The sequence below is a fragment of the Micropterus dolomieu genome, linkage group LG04 (genome assembly GCF_021292245.1).
Source record: "Micropterus dolomieu isolate WLL.071019.BEF.003 ecotype Adirondacks linkage group LG04, ASM2129224v1, whole genome shotgun sequence".
In the NCBI taxonomy this organism is placed as follows: Eukaryota; Metazoa; Chordata; class Actinopteri; order Centrarchiformes; family Centrarchidae; genus Micropterus; species Micropterus dolomieu.
Window position 1 is genome coordinate 11572329 of NC_060153.1, and position 19515 is coordinate 11591843.

Sequence of the window (19515 nt, forward strand, 5' to 3'; positions counted from 1 at the left end):
GAACAGCACCTTAATCATGTTAGGTTGTCTGTCAAATCACTATATTTGATAACATCACTCTGTCAGTCTGAATTGTTGTCTGCCTTCAAAGCAGGAATTGTTCCCAAAGGCTTCATTATCAAGCCAGTGTTCGCTTTTACCCATGTCACAATTTTGCCCATGGCCATTTGACAATGTAAAAACAAAGACCTACAGTGGTGGCACAATTATCTGTGTATACAGTGAGAGCTCCTAATTGTCATTGTTACATTTGAAGAAGTTTATCCAGCACAGACCACTTTCTAGTTCTGTTAAGATACAGAGCGAATACTCAAAGAAGAGGAGCAAGTTGCACTGATGAGGCTGGCATGACTACTCACCATGAATGAATCCATGTTAGAGTATCAAAAGCAACCAGGGTAATCAGAGGCCCCCAAAGAAAGAAACCACAAATAGTACATTTATTTGAGAGGTCTCTCTGGTCGGGCAAACCGGACAGATAGTGCAGCAGATAGGCAGTTTCCCTGCATCACATGGAAGCAGAATGTCATGTCAACGACCAAACATCCCAGTGGTGGAAATCCCATCCAAGAGGCGGAATTAGGGCGGAGAGATCAGGGGGAAAATCCACTTTGTTTTGGATAAGTGGTACTCATGCCATGTTTTAACCCTGTAAGAGCTAACGCTTTTTCTTTTGGGTTGACCAGGTAGGTCAGGCTTACTGATGTAAAATGGACAAATTCTACCAAATAAGTTCCAGTTGGATTTGAAGATGGCTAGTTATTACACTTGCACTAATAGTGGAACATGTATGTAAAGATGTAAAACAAAGTATGGCTAGAGTTTTCACTGCCATTCAAAACTAAAGACAAGACTTTTAATAAGCATTTATAACCCTAACCCCCAATCCAATTATAATTTCTAAAACCAATATAATTGTCATTAGGGCTGAAACTAATGATTATTTTTGTAGTCGACTAGTTGACTAGTCACGATTATTTTTGTCACACCCTAACCCTAATTAAATGATTTAACTAATTAAATAGCTTTCAAGTGAACTACTGATCTCCAACACACAACCTAAATAGCTCACGTTACCATTAAGTGAAGAGGTTTACTATTTAGAATGAACACTCGTATCAACGCCAGGGGAAAGAGGGTAGAAGACAAGACAGGGTAGGCTACTCCTATGATTTACTGATTTACTATTGCACTTAACGTGTTTGCTAACACAACTAAAAGAGCGTTCTTATTATCCATGAGACCTCAAAACCAAGAATGCAAAGAACTATGGAGAGGTTGCTCCAAGAAAACAGCCAGAGTTTTTACCCAAAACAATAAGCTCATAATCTGATTTATTGCCAAGTAGGTTTTAACTTTTAACTTTGTAACAAAGATTTTGTCTTTGTTCCAAAAAAAAAGGAAATTAAAAAGTACTATAACCACAGCTGTAACATTACACTAACAATGTAAAGTCTATGTTACATTGTGGGGACGGTGCAGTGGATAAGACACATGCCTTTGGTGTGAGAGACCTCTGACATATATGGCAATTGTAAGTCGCTTTGGATAAAAGCGTCAGCTAAATTAATAAATGTAAATGTATTTAGAATAATAGAACAGCAAAAGTCCCCTTTCAAAATACTTCTGTAGTTTATTTTTCCAAAGTGCTTTTAAGTTTTATAGGTGGAGAATGTTCTGTAGGCTACATCACGAGCCAGATGTTTCTTGATTTACTTAGATTGTTAATAACAGTGGTACGAACATTGAAACTTTCAAAAAATCTTCGAGTTGCTGCTTCAGTGGTCTGAGTAGGGACCAGAAGGATCTGTGGGCGTGACTGGCTGGCCGGCTAGCATCACTTACCTCGCGGACGCTTCTCAGCCTCGAAAACGTTTGAGCACATTTTGTAACTTTTGTAAAACTGCCAATATTCAAATTCTACACAGATGATTTCTCGCCTTAAAACTTCTCAAAAGTGGATTTAGTAATGAAATAGCATACGAAACTTGTAAAAACAAAACTCTTATTATTTAATAATCTTGTTATTTAATTTGCCTCTTTCTCTATTGATTTCCACTGCTCACATGAATGCTTCTTCTTCGTGAGTAGTCTAACAGTCAAGCAGTCATGGCAGAGAGTGGAAGAGATACTGTCCCCAGCATTTCCTGTAGTGCATTGCAGTTAGAAATGAATAACCAGAAATGTTCTTAATAAGAAGATTGCTATCTCTCCCTTAAATAGCATCTTTGTAACGATGCGTCAACAATGTATAATATTTAAACAACATCCTCAAAGCAAAAGCGTCTGTGACAGTAATTAGTCATTTAATCAATTTTATGTTTTATGGCAGAAAATGACAGCAGTCGAGAACAGGAAATCATGAATAGCTTATTATAATGAATCCCTTTTCTTTCTTAAATTAAATACAGGGCTGATTTATTTATGGTATATCAGATCCTTTACTTAAGTAAAAGAACCAAAACAACTCAACGACTCAATTTTGTTAGTTTTTTGTTGTTTTTTGATAAAATCTGGACCTGAGAAGTAACTGTAAATGTGGTAAAGTAAAGAGTACAATTTCTTCTAGGGCTGACCCCTAATAGTCAAAAATTCGATGCTTCAAAGCCTGATTCGACTGTCAATCTTACAGTCGAAGCTTCGCAGCAAAACAAGGATCATGCCATTTTGGCCAAATGGGGGTGCTCAGCATCTGATTTTACATAGAACTACCAGTTTTCTCCCAATAAGTTAGTATACAGCCTATTGCAACACACATTTCAACGTTTAATACTGTAAAAAAAAAAAATGTAAAAAGAAAAAAACTTTCAATCAATGTCATTAAAGTGCATGAATACATCCAAAATTCTAACCCTAACCCTGGGTCGTCAGTGTGCATGTGTGGCCAAAGCGTGTATGTGTGTAGTAGCAAAAGAGGAACACTTGCTGAAGAGACAAGCGGAGGCCCAGCTTCACTTTTGTTGTGCCGAGTTGTCCGCACCTCGCTGGACTTATCATCGTCGATGAATCACACAAAGAATATTATATTGTTTTTAAATAGCCGGCTACTTGAACCGCGATGTGCATGCAGTTGTCGGCAACACGGAATCCACGCAAAACTCTGCAAAAGACTGGTGAATGGCAGGCGAGAGAGAGAGAGAGAGAGAGAGAGAGAGAAAAAAGGGTCTTCTCTGCAGCTTCTCAAGATTAAAGCATAGCCCCCCCCGGCTCGCAGTCGCCATGCACAAAAACACACATGATTTGACTATCAGTCGACTATAGGCAGGACTTCACAATTCTGATTCGATTTTGTAAATCCTTAGTCGGGGACAGCCCTAATTTCTTCTAAAATGTAGTGGAATAATAATGTAAATTAGCATAAATTGTACTTAAGTACTTGAGTAAATGCACTTATTTACTCACTCACTTACTTTCCACAACTGTGGTAGATGGTATTTCAATGCAGAGGAAGAGGAGTAATTTAAAAGTATACACAGAAACTTATAGATATACTATCTGCTCTTTATTTAAGATGCTCTTTATAATAAGATTTAAATCTTTGGTACATAATGTTAACTTGCACCCATGGATTAATGTTTAATCTTAACTTTGACTGTCTATTGTATTGTCGCAGCAAGTCACAGTCTTATATGGCCATTTTACAGTATTATTGATTGTGTTTGTTTAAGGCTATTCATTTAACAGCAAATGTGTTTATACCTGTAGTGGTTTAATTGAAAGCACCAAAGAGCTGTTGTTTTTTAGCTTACAAAAACCAACAGACAGGAACAAGCCTGATATTAAAGAAATAAATGGGCAACCGTTATTGGGATGAGATATTTATAGTTGCCCTTGTCGGCTGTCCCCCAAAATGGAAGTCCAATTAGCACACACAACAAATAAAGCAAAGCAAGCACATACATTATTATGTGTATATTAGTTAAGATGAAATGAAATGGGTGAGCAAGAAGTGGAAGCAAATTCTAAATAAACATACGAAGCAATGAGAAGATTAGAAAAGATGTGCGTGAGAGAGAGAGAGAGAGAGAGAGAGAGAGAGAGAGAGAGAGAGAGAGAGAGAGAGAGAGAGATGAAGGGGAGAAGAAAAACTTTACATCTCTCACCCTGAATATTTGGGTTAGAGAGTCTTTACCTCATTAGTAGCTCCTGCTGTGAAACCATTCCAGGAGACACATGACATGAAGTGAGACAGTTCTGGGATCAGCACACTTATAGTTGCCAGAAGTGCAAATCCAAATATTACTGTATCAGCAGGACAAGCACCAATACACAGATTGGAAAGGCTTGCTATGTTTGTTTGTTTGTAAGCTGTCCGACATGCAGTAAATTAGCCTGTACATCAGCCCCAATAAGAAATTTTTAAAAATGATTTTAACATTTTTGTTTGTCATGTGTAACATGTACTGTTTTTAACAAATGTCTCCGCAATAATAACTAATGTGATATTTGGTAGCTTATGGATTTTACCTATTTAAACGTTTCCAGATAGTATGTTTGGATACATCCATGTTAAAAACCATGCCAAAAAATTTAATAATGCCTTTAATGTTCTCATAATTAAACCCTGTTAAGAAATTACTGACTTAATTTCAGATTTCTTCTACCAGGATATAAAACTTACTTATATATTAATATACTTATTACACTTATTTAAATTATAACCATTATTTATCATTTCACTGGCTAAATAGAAATAAGTCTGTCAGAAATGTTGGTAATAAAAGGATAGTATAATGTTTCCTACAATAAAAGAAATAACAAGCAAGTAAACACATTTCCATTATTGGCATATGAACTGTCACCTTGCAGCAGCTGACCCTCCTCCCACAGAAGCCAACAACTGTGTCTTGCAAAGTTAAATGCTGTACATTTCTACATATTAATATGTACTTACAGGAAGACCCTGCTTGAGAGTATCCAGTCTGCTTGTGAGTGAAGCTACTTAAAGCTCAAATTTAAAACACACAACCTAACCAAGTTCTGTCATAATTTTCTGTTGTTATATCTAAGCCTTTCAACTTTTTATAGCCATATACTGATCTAGCCAGCTGGTTCCTGTTCTTGGCTTTCAAGTTTCCGTACCAGCATGCAAACATGTAGACTGTAGTAAATGAAAACAGCCAACTTCTAGTACCTGTTTTTTCCACCTGCCTCTCAAGGCTATTTTCCTATAATACTTTCAAAAAATATTGCCTGCAGTATAAAAATGTTTACTATATCAGGGGCATGCTGCCTTCATACGCAGTGATAAAGTAAGCCCCTCTGTAATATTAGCTATAGACTTGCCCAGTACTCTAGCAGGGGTGAGAGAAGCTTGGTGATGATAAATGAGCCTGCTATATCAAGCAATGTCAGGGTAAGCCTGTTTGTCTATCCTCCTGAGACAACCTTTTATTCCATCCAAAAACACTGAATCATCCAAATTGACAGAAAAAACCATCACAGTGTCTCGCTCATATCCGAAAATGCTTCACACTTCCAATTCAATTGCAGAAAAGATGAACTGCCATAGTCGGCCATTGTGTTTATTCCCATTGATGTGCAGAGGATGCATGTTGACACAATATCATTGTTGCAGCATTTTACTATTACTGTGCAGTATAGTAGATGATGAATCATTACTAATTAATTAGAAAAATCCACCACATCTGAAAGGTAACAGTTAGATGGTGGGAGTAAATAAAGTTACAGTGTAAGGCAAATAGTAGTAAAACTCCCTTAAATCATAACACTAAAAGGATGAGATGCTTATCATTTCTAAACCTGTCTGACAAAAGACCTGCATCTGAATTATTTATCTTTTGGCTAAATCAATAAGCATTGTGCAGGGAAATTCACTCAGAATGAAGCTGTCTGAATGAATCTAGGGATAACTGCTGCAAACAGCAAAGAAAGAAATTAAGATGTCAAGGGGAAGACACATCTTTTTTTTTATAAAAAATGTTTGCTAGTCAGACACATCATTTGCTGTAAGGGCAGTCAGGCATCAAAAGGGATTAATAATGATCACTATGTGTTAAGAGAGGAAGATCATCAGCCTTTCGTCCTGCTGACATTAAGCAATTGCCTACTTGTCACTTTGATGACAACTCATGAAAAAAAACACAGGATGTGGCTGACAGACTACACACAATGCAAGTCTGACTGGAAACCGGTTGGATTTGATATGGTTTTTTTTCTTCCAAAGGAAACAGTAATGGTGGTTCATAGTAATCCACTTAAAGCAACTAAGCCACAAACCCATAAAGTTATATTTGCAGGGATAAGGAGACGAATGGTGATGTTTGATGGCTGGCAATAACTCAAGCTTAGAAATCCTATAAAATGACTCAGGAGTGAAACCCGTTCTCAACGTCTGCTTGTATTCAGCCATATTATGCTCTAGTGTTTTTTTCTAGCCTGACTGGCATTTTGGTGATTTGCCATGAACTTAACTTGAACAAAATTAGTTGTTTCAGTAGAAATTTTTAAAAAATCCAGCAAGCAAGTCTAGTGCAATTACAGTCTCAAGGACGACACAGATTTGCACTTAAGCACGTCACATGTCTGATCAGAGCAGTTGAAAAATGTGCGGCGCCACATGCTGCCATATACTGGGCTGTCTTACTGGATTCAGCAAGTGACGCATGCCCACACAGATCCTATTAGAAAGCTTCACAGCCGTTTCTATGATTATTTTGGCTCATTTGACGTTGATAAGAACATCATAACACTGAAGAGATTTTATCCCCCAAGCCTGTGTAATGGAGAGCACTTGTCAGTGTCACCAAAAAAAGAAAAAACACAGCAAATTCAATGAGAAGCCTAAACCTGGGTCAGGCTGACAAATGTTACCATTTAAACGTGACTTGACAACATCAAAAATGACTTTAATTTAGGCTTTAACAGAAATGACTCAAAATACCTATTATCCTACCCAACGCCAAAGTGGATGATTTATTACTGATGCCAGCAAATATTATCAATTAAAACAGAGGCATGGGCCACTAAGGAACAATAGCGTGCAAAGACATTTTATTTCATGGAATTAAGATCAATTCCTCCTTATGTTTGCACTGCTGGAATTTTTATTGTTGAGTTCAGCACTTTAATTTCTTATTTTGAAAACATCAGAAAACCCCATTTCATGTGTAACTGCACAACACATTTTTGTATTTTGTTGTTTACTGAAGTGTCTCAGTGCTATCCATTCATTACCATGGAGTAGTTTGCAGTTTTTCTCAATTGCTTTGGCTCATTTTTTGAAACAGTCCTAACATTCTCTAAATGTAATGTCTGTTTCACGGGACATCACAACTCTACTGTAGGCTACTGGTCAAAATGTTTAAAGTTTTTTTTTACCCTGCAGTCAACCCTGGAAATGTTTCTTATATACAAATCTCTGTTTTTTTCTACTTTTTTTACTCTGACTGCTTAATAAAACATCTAAAAGCAAAAATCCCATCAGATGGGCAATCCGGGGACAAAATCTTATCAAATGGTTAAATTGTGTAAATTTAGGGGTCCTTCATGTAAAAAACTTTGAGAACCACCGCTGTACAATACTGTAGTACACAGGAAAGGATATGCAGATTTATATGTACACAGATATTTATGGAATGCACATGTATATCTGACAGGTTTATATAATTGAATGGATCATTTTGCATGTGATGGGTCACTCAATGAAAGAATGCAAGTCATGTTCAAGTGGTTATTGTAGATAACTGTAGATAAACACATGCAATTTGCTTAAATGAATGAGACATTTAAATCTGTTGTAAACAAACTTATTGTTTTGAAAAAAAAAATCTCATTCAATAAATGAGCCAAAGCGATTGAGAAAAACCATAAAAAAGTAATAAAGACAAATTTTATGAAGCACTATTTGATATACTTCAAAACTATTATCCTATTCTATTGGTGCTTAAATTTAATTTGGTAAAGAATGCATTAAGACTTACTCAGTAAATATTTAAGACTTCCCTGTCTCTAACAAAACAATAACTTCACTGAGTCAAATACAATAATTTTATGAGGGTTTTGTGTGTAAGAAAGAAAGAAACCAAGACACTATTGTAATCCCCTGGTTTCCAAAAGTAAGCAAACATAAAAATTCACAAAAGGAGATAAAAGAGCTGTGTATTGCTGGCAACAACTCTACAATCAATACTTGAACATTCTCTTGGGGACCAAAGAGTAAACAGGCTAGTTTCTGACTGCACGTGTGTCAGTGGGTCATCCATCACCTGTATTGAAGCAGATTTATTAAGCCATTCTGAAGAAAGGGGATAGCCTAGTTGCCAAGGAATAATAGGTAGGAGTCTCACCTGGAGTATGTGTTCATTTTGTGACTACTGTGAGTCTGCTTGATTTTGTAGTGGGATTTTTTGAACAGAACTAGGGAAAGCGGTGTGTTCTATTATTCTATTGCTATGCAAACACGCGTCAGAAATGTTAAAGGGAGTATGGTCAGTTTTGGAGCAGTTTAATCTATTTCTCAAAGAAGACCAAATATTTTTAGATTGGCTGAATGGGTTTTTTCCAACAATACATTTCAGGTAGTTGGTTTGGGTTGGTTTCTCTTCATTTCAGCGCAGCATTTAAATGGACTTGCAAAGACTTAACATTGCTTGAGGTAAGGTAATTCATCTCTGTAAACAAGATACCGTATTGGATTTTTGACAAAGTTAGGCATTATAATTAATTATTGTTGCAGTGTATTGCAGTTGATGTACTATCAACTGCAATACACTGCAACAATAATGCAGGTGTTTCTAAAACACTACGAAAAAGGTATGACTCAATCTAAAAGTCCAAGTTGTGCTTTGGAAGACATCCATACTACTTACTAAGCCCCTCCAAAACTTGTGAGGCAGGTAAGAATTCTGTCATAGTCAGGTGGATTTTGCTAACAACATAATGTGGCTTTTTTTTGTCAAATAATATGACTTTAATCTGAACCAGGATTCAGAAAGATTCAGGCTGGACTCCATAAACAAATTCAGAATCTGAATCAGAATCTAGAAACTCGAAATAATAACCACCCCTAGTCACAGACTGTCACAGCAAGCCAGGGTGACCAAAGTCATGTTCAGCCGTCTGTTCAGCTTGGAAGCCAAACAAAGTCAGTGGCGATGAGCCAAAGTCCTTGGCAGTAACCCAATAAAGTTTAACATCTTTGTAACAAGTGATACAGCAATAGTGAAAATAGAAAGAAATTTAGAAATGTTGCTCTCATGCTGAGCTTTAACAAGTCTCTTGTGTTTATTAGCCCATCACCACTGACACCATGAGATTTAACATTACATTTATTCAGCTGACGCTTTTCTCCAAAGTGACTTACAAATGCTTCTGTATATATGACAGAGGTTGCATGCCTCTGGAACAACTAGGAGTTCATTCAACTCATTCCAAAGGCATGATTCTTATCCACTGCGCCATCACTACCCCTTACAAACTTAAAAATGTTACTGACAGTAAACAAAAACAGTATCACGAAATATAAACTTGGATTTAGTTCTTGTCTAGTGTTATAATATATGTTAAAGGATTTCAACATTTAAGAGGGACAGTAAGCTCCAGTTATCTTTTAAGTGTCAATGGTTTGGCACTATTTTGTTATATTTGCAACACAGACTTATTTGAACTACCTGTGTGACCAGAGGCTCCAGAAGCCTCTCCACAGTCAGGGTGCGGATTTCAAGACTCTTGGGGTCCCATTTCAACAGGATGGGGGAGGTGGCGGTCGTCATGGTTTCTGTTAGGAACAAAAGCAGATCAATGGTTAAAAGAATGTTGAGAACAGCCTTTTGGCTCATTAAAACATATAACAGCTGTAGCAGTTTCAGAGGTGTTCAACCACATTTCAATTTATACACACTCAGTAATACTTCTGGTCTTTCTTATGCCAAAAATCAGTTCTTATATGGTACACACTTCCTGGGTGAAGATGGCATGAAGCACTGGCACCTTTATGGGGACCATGTTGAAAGTTATTTCCTACAAACCTGCTAACAGCCTTCAGATCACTAATCACTGATAACAAATTTCAGACACCAGTTCCAGCATGCCATATTAAGGCCCAAGATAAGGAGGATTTAGACATTTGTTTGTCATAAAATAGTGTTTATTCCATGGTTGACAAAGTCTCAACACAACTTTTATAGTTAAACTGTGTTGTCCCAAACAGTATAAACACAATAAACTCTGTGGCTAAGAAAATAGTGCACTCAAACAAGGCCTCTATGTCAGGAGGTAATTAGCCCACATGGCATACTTTATTCTTTTTTTTTTTTTTTACACAATAACCTGTCATGGATTATGCCTTACCACCTTTAACCAATCAGAATCAAGTACAGACATCATATTTCATCATGAGGTTTGTGCCAATACTCAATCCTCACAGACATCTCAAAAACTACAGGCTCCAAAACAAGGTTTTTGCAGATGTCCGGTAACTGTCGACAGTCAGCGAATCTCAGCTCTACACATCAAATAAAACAAAGCACAGTCAACAATTCCAGCAAATCACAAATTAATGGCTGGCGACCTCTCTAACCTTACATTTCGGTAATTAACTTTCTTAATTAACTCCACCATTACATCATGTCTCTCCAAAGCTGGAACTTATTGAGTAACGGTAAAGTTAGGGAGGATTGTATTGTTTTTCTTCATTTGTATAGCAAGCTTTCATTCAGTGTTTGGCATAGATTTTTCCACATTTTATTTTGAGGGAGCCGGAGCAGAATTCTGATTACTTAAAGTAATTCAGCTAGAAACATTGCATTGTACTGCAGGGTTCTACAGTGCAAGTACAATTCACTGGCATTTGCCCTTAAAAATAGATGAATAGATGTGTAAATAGATGTGCAAACCCGATAAACAATTTACAAGCACAGTGTGGGAGTAAGGATTACAGCCTACCTTAATGCTAATCATTCAAGTACTACAAGTCCCACATTCTACAAGTCAATGCACCGTGAGAGTTTTCCATGAGGATGCATCCGATGTCAAGTGAGAGAAAGGTGAACAACAACGAAAATAAGTATGGTACGATAGGCTATAAGTTACGGTTAAACATGCAGACATCACTAAAGGTTTTTGTTTTTTGAGCACAAGAAAGAGAAAGACATAACCAAACATAACCTCCTTGTCAAACCATCATTGTAAGCGATTTCAATAGCTCTATAGGTGAACAGGGAAAACGCACAACAGAAAGACACATTGAGGTTAGCATATTGTGGCTATCAACACTTCTAAGCACGCACGCCCCTGCGTCACAACCAGTCAGCTCAGGGAATATATATGCCTGCTTTTCAAACCAAAATGACACACATTTACTCACCAGTGGAAGAGGCAATATTGGTCTGCTGGTAAGCTTACCAGCAGCGCACTGGTCAGACTAGGTAACTCTGGTGTTGTTGGAGAATCACCATGCATGGGATAACATTGCGATGAGGTAAGAATCTAACCATTAAATTAGTATTTGACATAAACTGTGTTTGCAGTCTTTAAATCGTTGAATGTACACACTGTATTCAGAATACTAGTGTGTATATGTGTGCACTACTGAATCATGTATGAATACTTCAGTGAGATATATACTGCCCCAGTGAATTTAATATAGAGTGAAATGTTTATATTATATTATATATATTATATTTATAGACATGGTAAACTATATCTAAATAAAACATTCTCTTTGTTAATTGATTTTTCAAGGCAAGTGCTAATAATATTTCTCTGAAAATCAGGCACTGAATAATCATGACTAATTTAATATAGATGTGTAGTGCAGCTACAACACCAAAACCGCAGGCACCACATGTGGCAAAGACAACAGGGGATTTCTGTTTGTGTTAATACTGGTCGCAGCCATCTGTTTTCTTTGCTGTTGCCAACAGACCGTAGGATGGTGTGGCTCTGTATGGAAAATGCTCAATCAATACAGACACACTAACAGTGCTCTGACTCAGCAGAATATCTGTCGTATCAGTCACCGCTGTGGCCTGCTTTGTTGAGATGCGCTCATCATGTTGCCATTGCTTTTTGCAGCTAGGCGTCTTACATACGAAAGCAGTGCGTGTAAACAACAGAAGGCTTTACGATTACTTCTCATTTACTTCCTGTAAAACCACCACACATCAGTCATTTTTGACAAACCAATGCAAATGACAAGAAAGCATTTCATTTAATTTAGATCAGCTTCAGAAAATTATACTATTTAGACACTACATGGTATAAGGCCTAAGCAAAAAATAGAATCCAAGGTGGAAAATTAAAGGTGCAGGCAGACAAAGGAACTAAAGTACAATTGCACATTTGTTATTTTGTTACTATCTGAATCTTTAATGCGGGGAATAAATGTTCACAAGACTTCTTAGATGTTTTGTTTTTTTCTCCAATATCCATGACAGTCAGACTGAAACCCAGCTTCTGGATCACTGGTTCTGAGCAGAAATGCTCCTTGTGGTCTTAAAAAAGCCCTTTCTTTTCCCGGGAGATTTTAGATTTGTACTTAGCAGTGAGTTCACACAAGGGGGCAGCAGCTCATGCCAGAAAGGTAACCCTGGTACTGTACCACTCAACCATAGCAGGAGGTTTTTTTATAGTTGTGTCTAAAAGCACCCTCTTTCCAGGAACTAGTCTGTACTTATCGTCCTACTTTGTCGGAGCACTTGAATTGGGTTGATGATAAGACTCTCCTGCTTGACTTTTTGCATGATGATCTTAGGTGCGTATGGTGTATCATTTGATTTGACATTAATCAAAATGCCACTAAGGTGTAATGGTACCGATAATGAATCTGTACCTGACAAGATTTCACCCATCAATCGTTGAAAGCTTGCGGGCATTCACTGTAGTATAAAAGGACATCTTAATGAACTGTCAGAGGCCTTGTCTCCACCTGTCTGCGCTGCTTATTATTAGTGCAGTTGGCTTGGTCACTGGGGTCTTCAGTTTTAGATGTTAACGTCACGCGTCAAAATCTAATACTGAGTTTGGAGAAATTCATCCTAGATTGTATACTGCAATATTCCTTTACCACAAAAATTCATGTAAAGCTGCAACAATTAGCCGATTAATCAATCAGTCAGAAAATAAATTGCAACTATTTTAGCAACAAAACTGTTGGTCGAACAAAATAATAATTTGATAACATCACCTAGGACTCGTGAAAATGTGTGATGTACATTTTCATGCCTACATTCATAATAATACATTTTATTTATAGGCGCCTTTCTGAACACTCAAGTTTACCTCACAAAACATAATAAAACAGTACAGCAATAATTGATAATATAATTAACTATAGTTACAGTGCATAAAATCAGGGTACAAAACAACTGGAACCAAAGATTGAGAAAGACTAATCATGTGGAATATGCCAGTTTAAAAAAGATGTGTTTTCAGGCGGGATTTAAAAATGGAAAGTGATTCATGGTACACAGTTTCTGGTGTTTTTATAGATGAAACAATTGATTAATCAAAATAATAATGGACAGATTAATCAATAGTAAAGCAATCAAATAAAATACCTGTTGATAATGATGCCTTCTATTTTCCTGGTCTAGTATTTCGATAAAGTCTGAAGTCTGAGTCTGAACATAATATATGGAGTAAGTAAAGGAGGCATGACTATCTCATTCAAATATAAAATGCTGTCATTACTACAATAGAGGCATGACTGAAAGATAGCAGACTGAAAGCAAAGCATGCACAGTGCACAGTGAATGTTCTGGTGGCTCATGTGATGTAGTTTATTGTTGCTGGAGATCTCTGTACTCCAAATGCTCTTCACACCCGCATAACAGTCAAAAGTGAAAGGTTTTGTCGCTTTACACAAGTTCATTGTTATTTACATTTCATATGTAATGTAGCCACATACAACCAAATCTTCAAACAAACAAACACAGGGTTTCTGATGACGAAAAGGATGAACAGGGAAGTAAAATAAAATTCTGTCAAAGATGTTTCTACATGAGGGAGTGCCTCACAAAGTTAGAATGAAGTCATTTTTTAAGAAAGAATACCTAGATTCTCCAGTTCCAGGTTGATCTGTGTATCATTTGTTCATTTATTATTTGAATCTGGAAAAACTTAATTGAGAGGTCAAAACTTAGCTTTTTATTTGCTGTAGGCATCAAAAAAGAAAAATGACTGTTTTCCTATTTTTATCTCAAAGTGGGTAATCAAATGAACCAAATAAAATTAATTTATGTTTTTTAAAATTTATGTTTTAAGGTTTTGGTCTTTTGTTTTCCAGATTAAGTGAAAAAATTTATTGGATGGATGATACATTTTCTGAAATGCATATTATCTGGTTTCCTTAGTCTTCTATGATAATAAACTGAATATCTTTGGGTTTTGGACTATTGGGCGGACAAAACAAAACATTCAAAGACGTCATCTTGGGCTTTTTGGAATATGTACTTGGAATTATTTACCATTTACCAACATTTTATGACAAACGGCTAATCGTTTTTGTTCCAATCAGTTCCAAAACAACTAAGTAACAAGGAAATAATTAAAAATTTCATTATTAGTTTACAATTACATTATTGAATAATAAGATTCTTGTTTTGTGGACCTATTGTTTTTTGGGTCATATGTCGTATGCATTAGGTTTTGTCCTCTATTTATCTAGCGTTATGTGTATTTGCTAATTCCTCCGAGTTATTTGTCTAGTGATATATAAGGCACCAGTAAGATTTACAAGTATGTCTACTTATGAGTACATTTTATGATATTGTTTTGATGTGCATTCAGTATACCGAAATCTACATTCATCTCATGGAAATATGAATGAATGTTTTGTAATGGCTGCCTTATTTTATGAGGAAGTAGGTGATTGGTGTAGACAAATAAGTCACCTCCTACAAATGATGGCTTCCCACTATGTAGCACCATTTGCCTGATGAAGGTCTAGTACCGAAACGTTGTGTCAATATATATATTTTGCAAGTTAGACAGTGTGCGGGAGTTTTTCTTTGCTACCTTTGACTCTCCTGTCCTCCTCCGACGCACCTGTCTCTCATTATAGAGGTGCAAAGTTATTTATTGTTCTACAACTGATTAGGTAAAATAAATAAATCACGTTTAAATTTCACCTTAAACCATTGTTTCTCTTGGTTTATAAAAACGTGTAGATCCCATGTAAAGCATTTTTAAGCTCTAGCTCATAAAACCAGATGTTTGACATTTGAGGCAAGAATCCAAAAAACTAGACACCCCAGCCCCACAAACACAAACACCAGCTAAGTGAACACCTGGTCGACTAAGGTAATTACTTTACATCCGTTAGCAGTTGTCTCTCCGCCATGTCATCAGCATTATTTCAGAGAAGAGCTGACACAAACAGGACCTAAGGCAATAATATGGTTTAATGGGCAATAAAAAACAAACACTATCGTTAGGTGACAGATGAGCTGACTTATTGGAAATGGCTGCATGTGGTCAGCTTGCTACAGATGCCATTGTTACCACTCCTACATTGTTGCTACCCCCTGCATCCTGATAATAAAACATATGTCTTGACAAGATGTTAAATGGTTGTCCTGGTGCTCTCAGCCTCTGTGTACACAACCCTCATCCTCTCAGTTCTCACTCACTTTCTCTTCACAGTTCAAATTCTGTAATGGGTATTTGGCTAAAATTAGATGAAGAGAGCATTTTGAGGAAACAGAATCAAAGTCACTGAAAGATATCACAGCAACAAGAAGTGTGTGCATAGTTGTGTGATATTGTGGTTTTAAAAGTGTGTTAAAAGCTTACCTTTCTCAACTCTGGCAGTGACTTGCTTACAAACTGTATCGCAGTTGTGCAAAATTCAACACCAGTACTAGGTTAGAGGGAGCAACAGCAACGCAGTTGCTAATTTAAGAAAAGCTGTATATGAAGCCAGAGAGCTAATACACTGAGAGGACTGTATGTTTCTCTGTAATGCCACATATAAGGCTGTATAGTTTGTCAGTTTATTGTTTCAGCTAATTTTGTATTTTGTATTACGCATCTAAAATATAATCAGTCTTCAGTTATTGTTTGCATGCTACTTCCCATCATTGGACAAATTGAAGGTAAACATGCCGGACTAAACAGTTTGTTGCTGAGCTAACAGACACACATACTCACAAATATAACCAGCAAGAGACAGCTAGATTTTTAAAGTATGTAACTGAAAGAAATCCCACCCCCTCCCTTCAGGCCTCCTTCTAAAGCCACTCCCCCAATACACATTTTCATGCGCAATTAGTGCACACAGGAAGGTAGGTAGGTAGTCATTTCATTTGGACCAAAATGTCACGCCAACTTGAGTAAACTCACTTGAATAAGGGAGTGATATAGACACTCCACAAGAGCCTGCAGTGCTAACCACTGAGCATCTGGGCTGCCCATCTGTGTGGTTATTCCATTAGAAAGTGTTTCCAAGCAAGAACTCACATGAGCAACAATCTCACGGCCTTAATCAATCTGTACGTACATGCATATTATAGTTGGTCTTGTCTTTTGAGGAGTACTCTTTGCCGTGCCAGTAAATAGTACATATACTTTATTTTATACCTCGAGTAGGGGGAAATTATTAATGAACAGAGACAACTGAAGTATTACTTAAACCAACACACAAAACAAGAAAACCTAATTAACAACAGAGCTTCAATTTGGTGAGTACTCCTTACCAAATTCAGTGGGAAGAGTAGCTGCAGGCTCGTGATCAATTGAGGAGGAATAACGCTGCTTTCTAGCACTGAAACGAATCAGTGAAACAGCAGCACTTGTTCAAACTAGCAGTATCGACACCTGTGAAATGTTCATTTAAGTTCTAGTTTTTGGTGTAGTGGTCATGAAACTTTACAGTAGCAGGTAGCAGTGGTGTTAGATTTGATTCAGAGGCAGAATATTAGTAACACCTCTCAAGATAATGCAATGATGTACTTTGTCACAATAGAGTGTAAAGTGAGCCTTCACTGCATTTAGGTTGTAATGCATCCATTACAAACACTGACAGTGTATCGTTAGCTTGGTAATGTACAGAAGCCATGACTGCAAACAGTCAGAAAGAGCTTTTGTTGGACTGGGAGGCTTGCTTGATGCAGGGTGCACCACTGTGGAACTGTTACCTATCCTTTCAAACTCAAGTCTGCGGTCAAGATTTAAGTCTCCAAAGATAACGAGATAAGAGAAGTGGTGACAACAATTCAGTCAAGGACTAACACATCACTGCAATCAAACACATACTTCGTTGTTCATAATAAAATCACACTATTAATCTAAATAAAGTAAAAAAAAAAAATAGCTGCTAAAAAAGTGTTCGAAATACTCTACAACGTTGTGCAGGTTTTCTTTTTCCTCACTTTATTTCAAAACTACTTCAGTTTTTGTTGATATATCAATGTGTAGCCGAGAGGAGCGGGATGTTTATGCAAATGCTTGTGCAGTGCGTTCTTTTCTAGAATAAATCCTAACAACTCTAGCAGATGGCCCATTTTCCTCCCTGTGCATTGTGTTATTCTAAACCTTCTGAAACATCACCATCCTTCCCCAAAAGCTTGTCCTGGGGCAGAAGGAGATGGAATCATTATATTTATTCAGAATATAAAGGGAAGAACATGACAGTAAACAATGCTTGCTTTATCTGTACATTTCAAAAGCAGGTACAGGTTTGAGAACACACAGTATAGAACATGTAGCCCACATGCAAGAACACGCAGAACTTCTTTATAAAAACACACACACATAAAAACAAACGGAAGATCTAATAACATTAATAAGGTGATTTTCTAGTTAAATTACCCATACAGTTGCTTTATGAACTCGCTTTATCTGTATTAGCATATTATTTTTCTCTCACAGTGAATAAATCATTTTCTATTCTTTCCATTTTTTGATCTACTCATGCGTCAGTGACAGATGTACAAACACACACACACACACACACACACACACACACACACACACACACACACACAGCAGATGGCGGGACATCTCACAAATTACACCAACTGAAATGTGACTCAAGCTCTTCACCAAAAACATGTTGGTTGAACAAAACAGATCTGAGAGAGAGGGATTGTACCCCTCCTCAGAAAACTCTGCGGTTTAGATTACCCGTATTTCAGTACTGAAAAGTCAGGATGACATTGACATTGCATTTAAGGCAGAATCCTGTTTGACCTCAGGTTGGGAAAGAAAACTGTTTTTGGTGTGCTGTAACTTGAAACGTTGCAGTTTGCCTGTGCTTCAGTAGCAGGAGAGAGGAGTGACGGAGCAATGACTGGTAGGAGGAGTGGTTACGTAGCGTGTGACGCAGAGGAACAGGGGACACAGGGAAGACTGGCTGACCACTGTTCAGTAGCACGGACTGTGATGGAGAGCTGGTAGTCAGAGCTAACCAGCCATGACAGGCTACTGTCAGACTCCTGTTTCATCGCTGGAAAGACAGGTGGAGCTTTCACAGTCACTAAAAGCCCCTTTGAGAGAGTTCCTGTGTGGGTACCTGTGCCAGTGGCTTAACCGTGAGAGGCTCTCCGGTGTGTGTTTCTGTGGGAGGGTGTCAGTACACAGTAGAGAGCTGCATTGGGATCCCGCGGGACCCTACACAAATCGCGCGGTGATTGTCGCGCTGATAAGATGGAGTCAACAAACGAAATTGAAAAGAAGATTAAAAAGAACACATGCAACTGCTCATTTGAACGTACCTCACGGGCCTGACACAAACTCGGGTACAGGAGGCGGACCCTCTGACAAGGGAGCTAAACCCCGTGACCACTAACTTCAGTCGCCAGTACGTCTCCTAAGGTGTCAGGAATGAGGTTTACTCACTGCACAGCCTCGCTGGTTTCCGTCACACGGGCGTTAAGCATAGCCCAAACATTTGTGTCCTTTTTTTACTCTGCATGTCACAATTTTTGCGGGATCAGCGGGAGCGGGAATCAAGAAAACAGTCCCGTGCAGGTCTCTAGTACACAGATGGTACACAGCCATAGACAGGCTGTTTATAACGGTTAACGTTACTACTGTTTGTAGGCCCTAAATATGTTTTTAAGTTCAGAATACAGCAAATATTAATTCATATACAATGCTGTTTTTCCGCAAGCATTTATGAGTCCTCAGAGTCTGTAATCCATAAGAAATAGTCATAGGTTGATATCTCATATCAATGACAATCCACAGCAAAGCGTGTCAGCGTGTGATGCATTTGTGTTACACATGCATTTCAAACAATTTTGTCTTTTCTATTGTGCGTTATTTACATGGTCTTAGGTACTGCGACGATACATTGGAGAAAAATTTTTTTTTCATTGTCATGTTGGAAGACCTGGCCTCGACCCATCTTCAATGCTCTAACTGAGGGAAGGAGGTTGTTCCCCAAAATCTCGCAATACATGGCCCCGGTCATCCTCTCCTTAATACAGTGCAGTCGCCCTGTCCCATGTGTAGAAAAACACCCCCAAAGCATGATGCTACCACCCCCATGCTTCACAGTAGGGATGGTGTTCTTGGGATGGTACTCATCATTCTTCTTCCTCCAAACAC

At 37.7% G+C, this 19515-nt stretch overlaps 1 protein-coding gene across 2 annotated transcripts in view; it reads right to left on the minus strand.

The window, feature by feature from the left end:
• ctnna2 (catenin (cadherin-associated protein), alpha 2) overlaps positions 1-19515 on the minus strand; it is a 370589-nt gene that overhangs the window by 324345 nt on the left and 26729 nt on the right. For both annotated transcript variants that reach the window (XM_046048451.1, XM_046048453.1), the window contains exon 2: positions 9633-9739. In XM_046048451.1, coding sequence (XP_045904407.1) covers positions 9633-9734 — 102 coding nt within the window. In that variant the 5' untranslated portion in view covers positions 9735-9739. The remainder of the gene's footprint in view (positions 1-9632; positions 9740-19515) is intronic.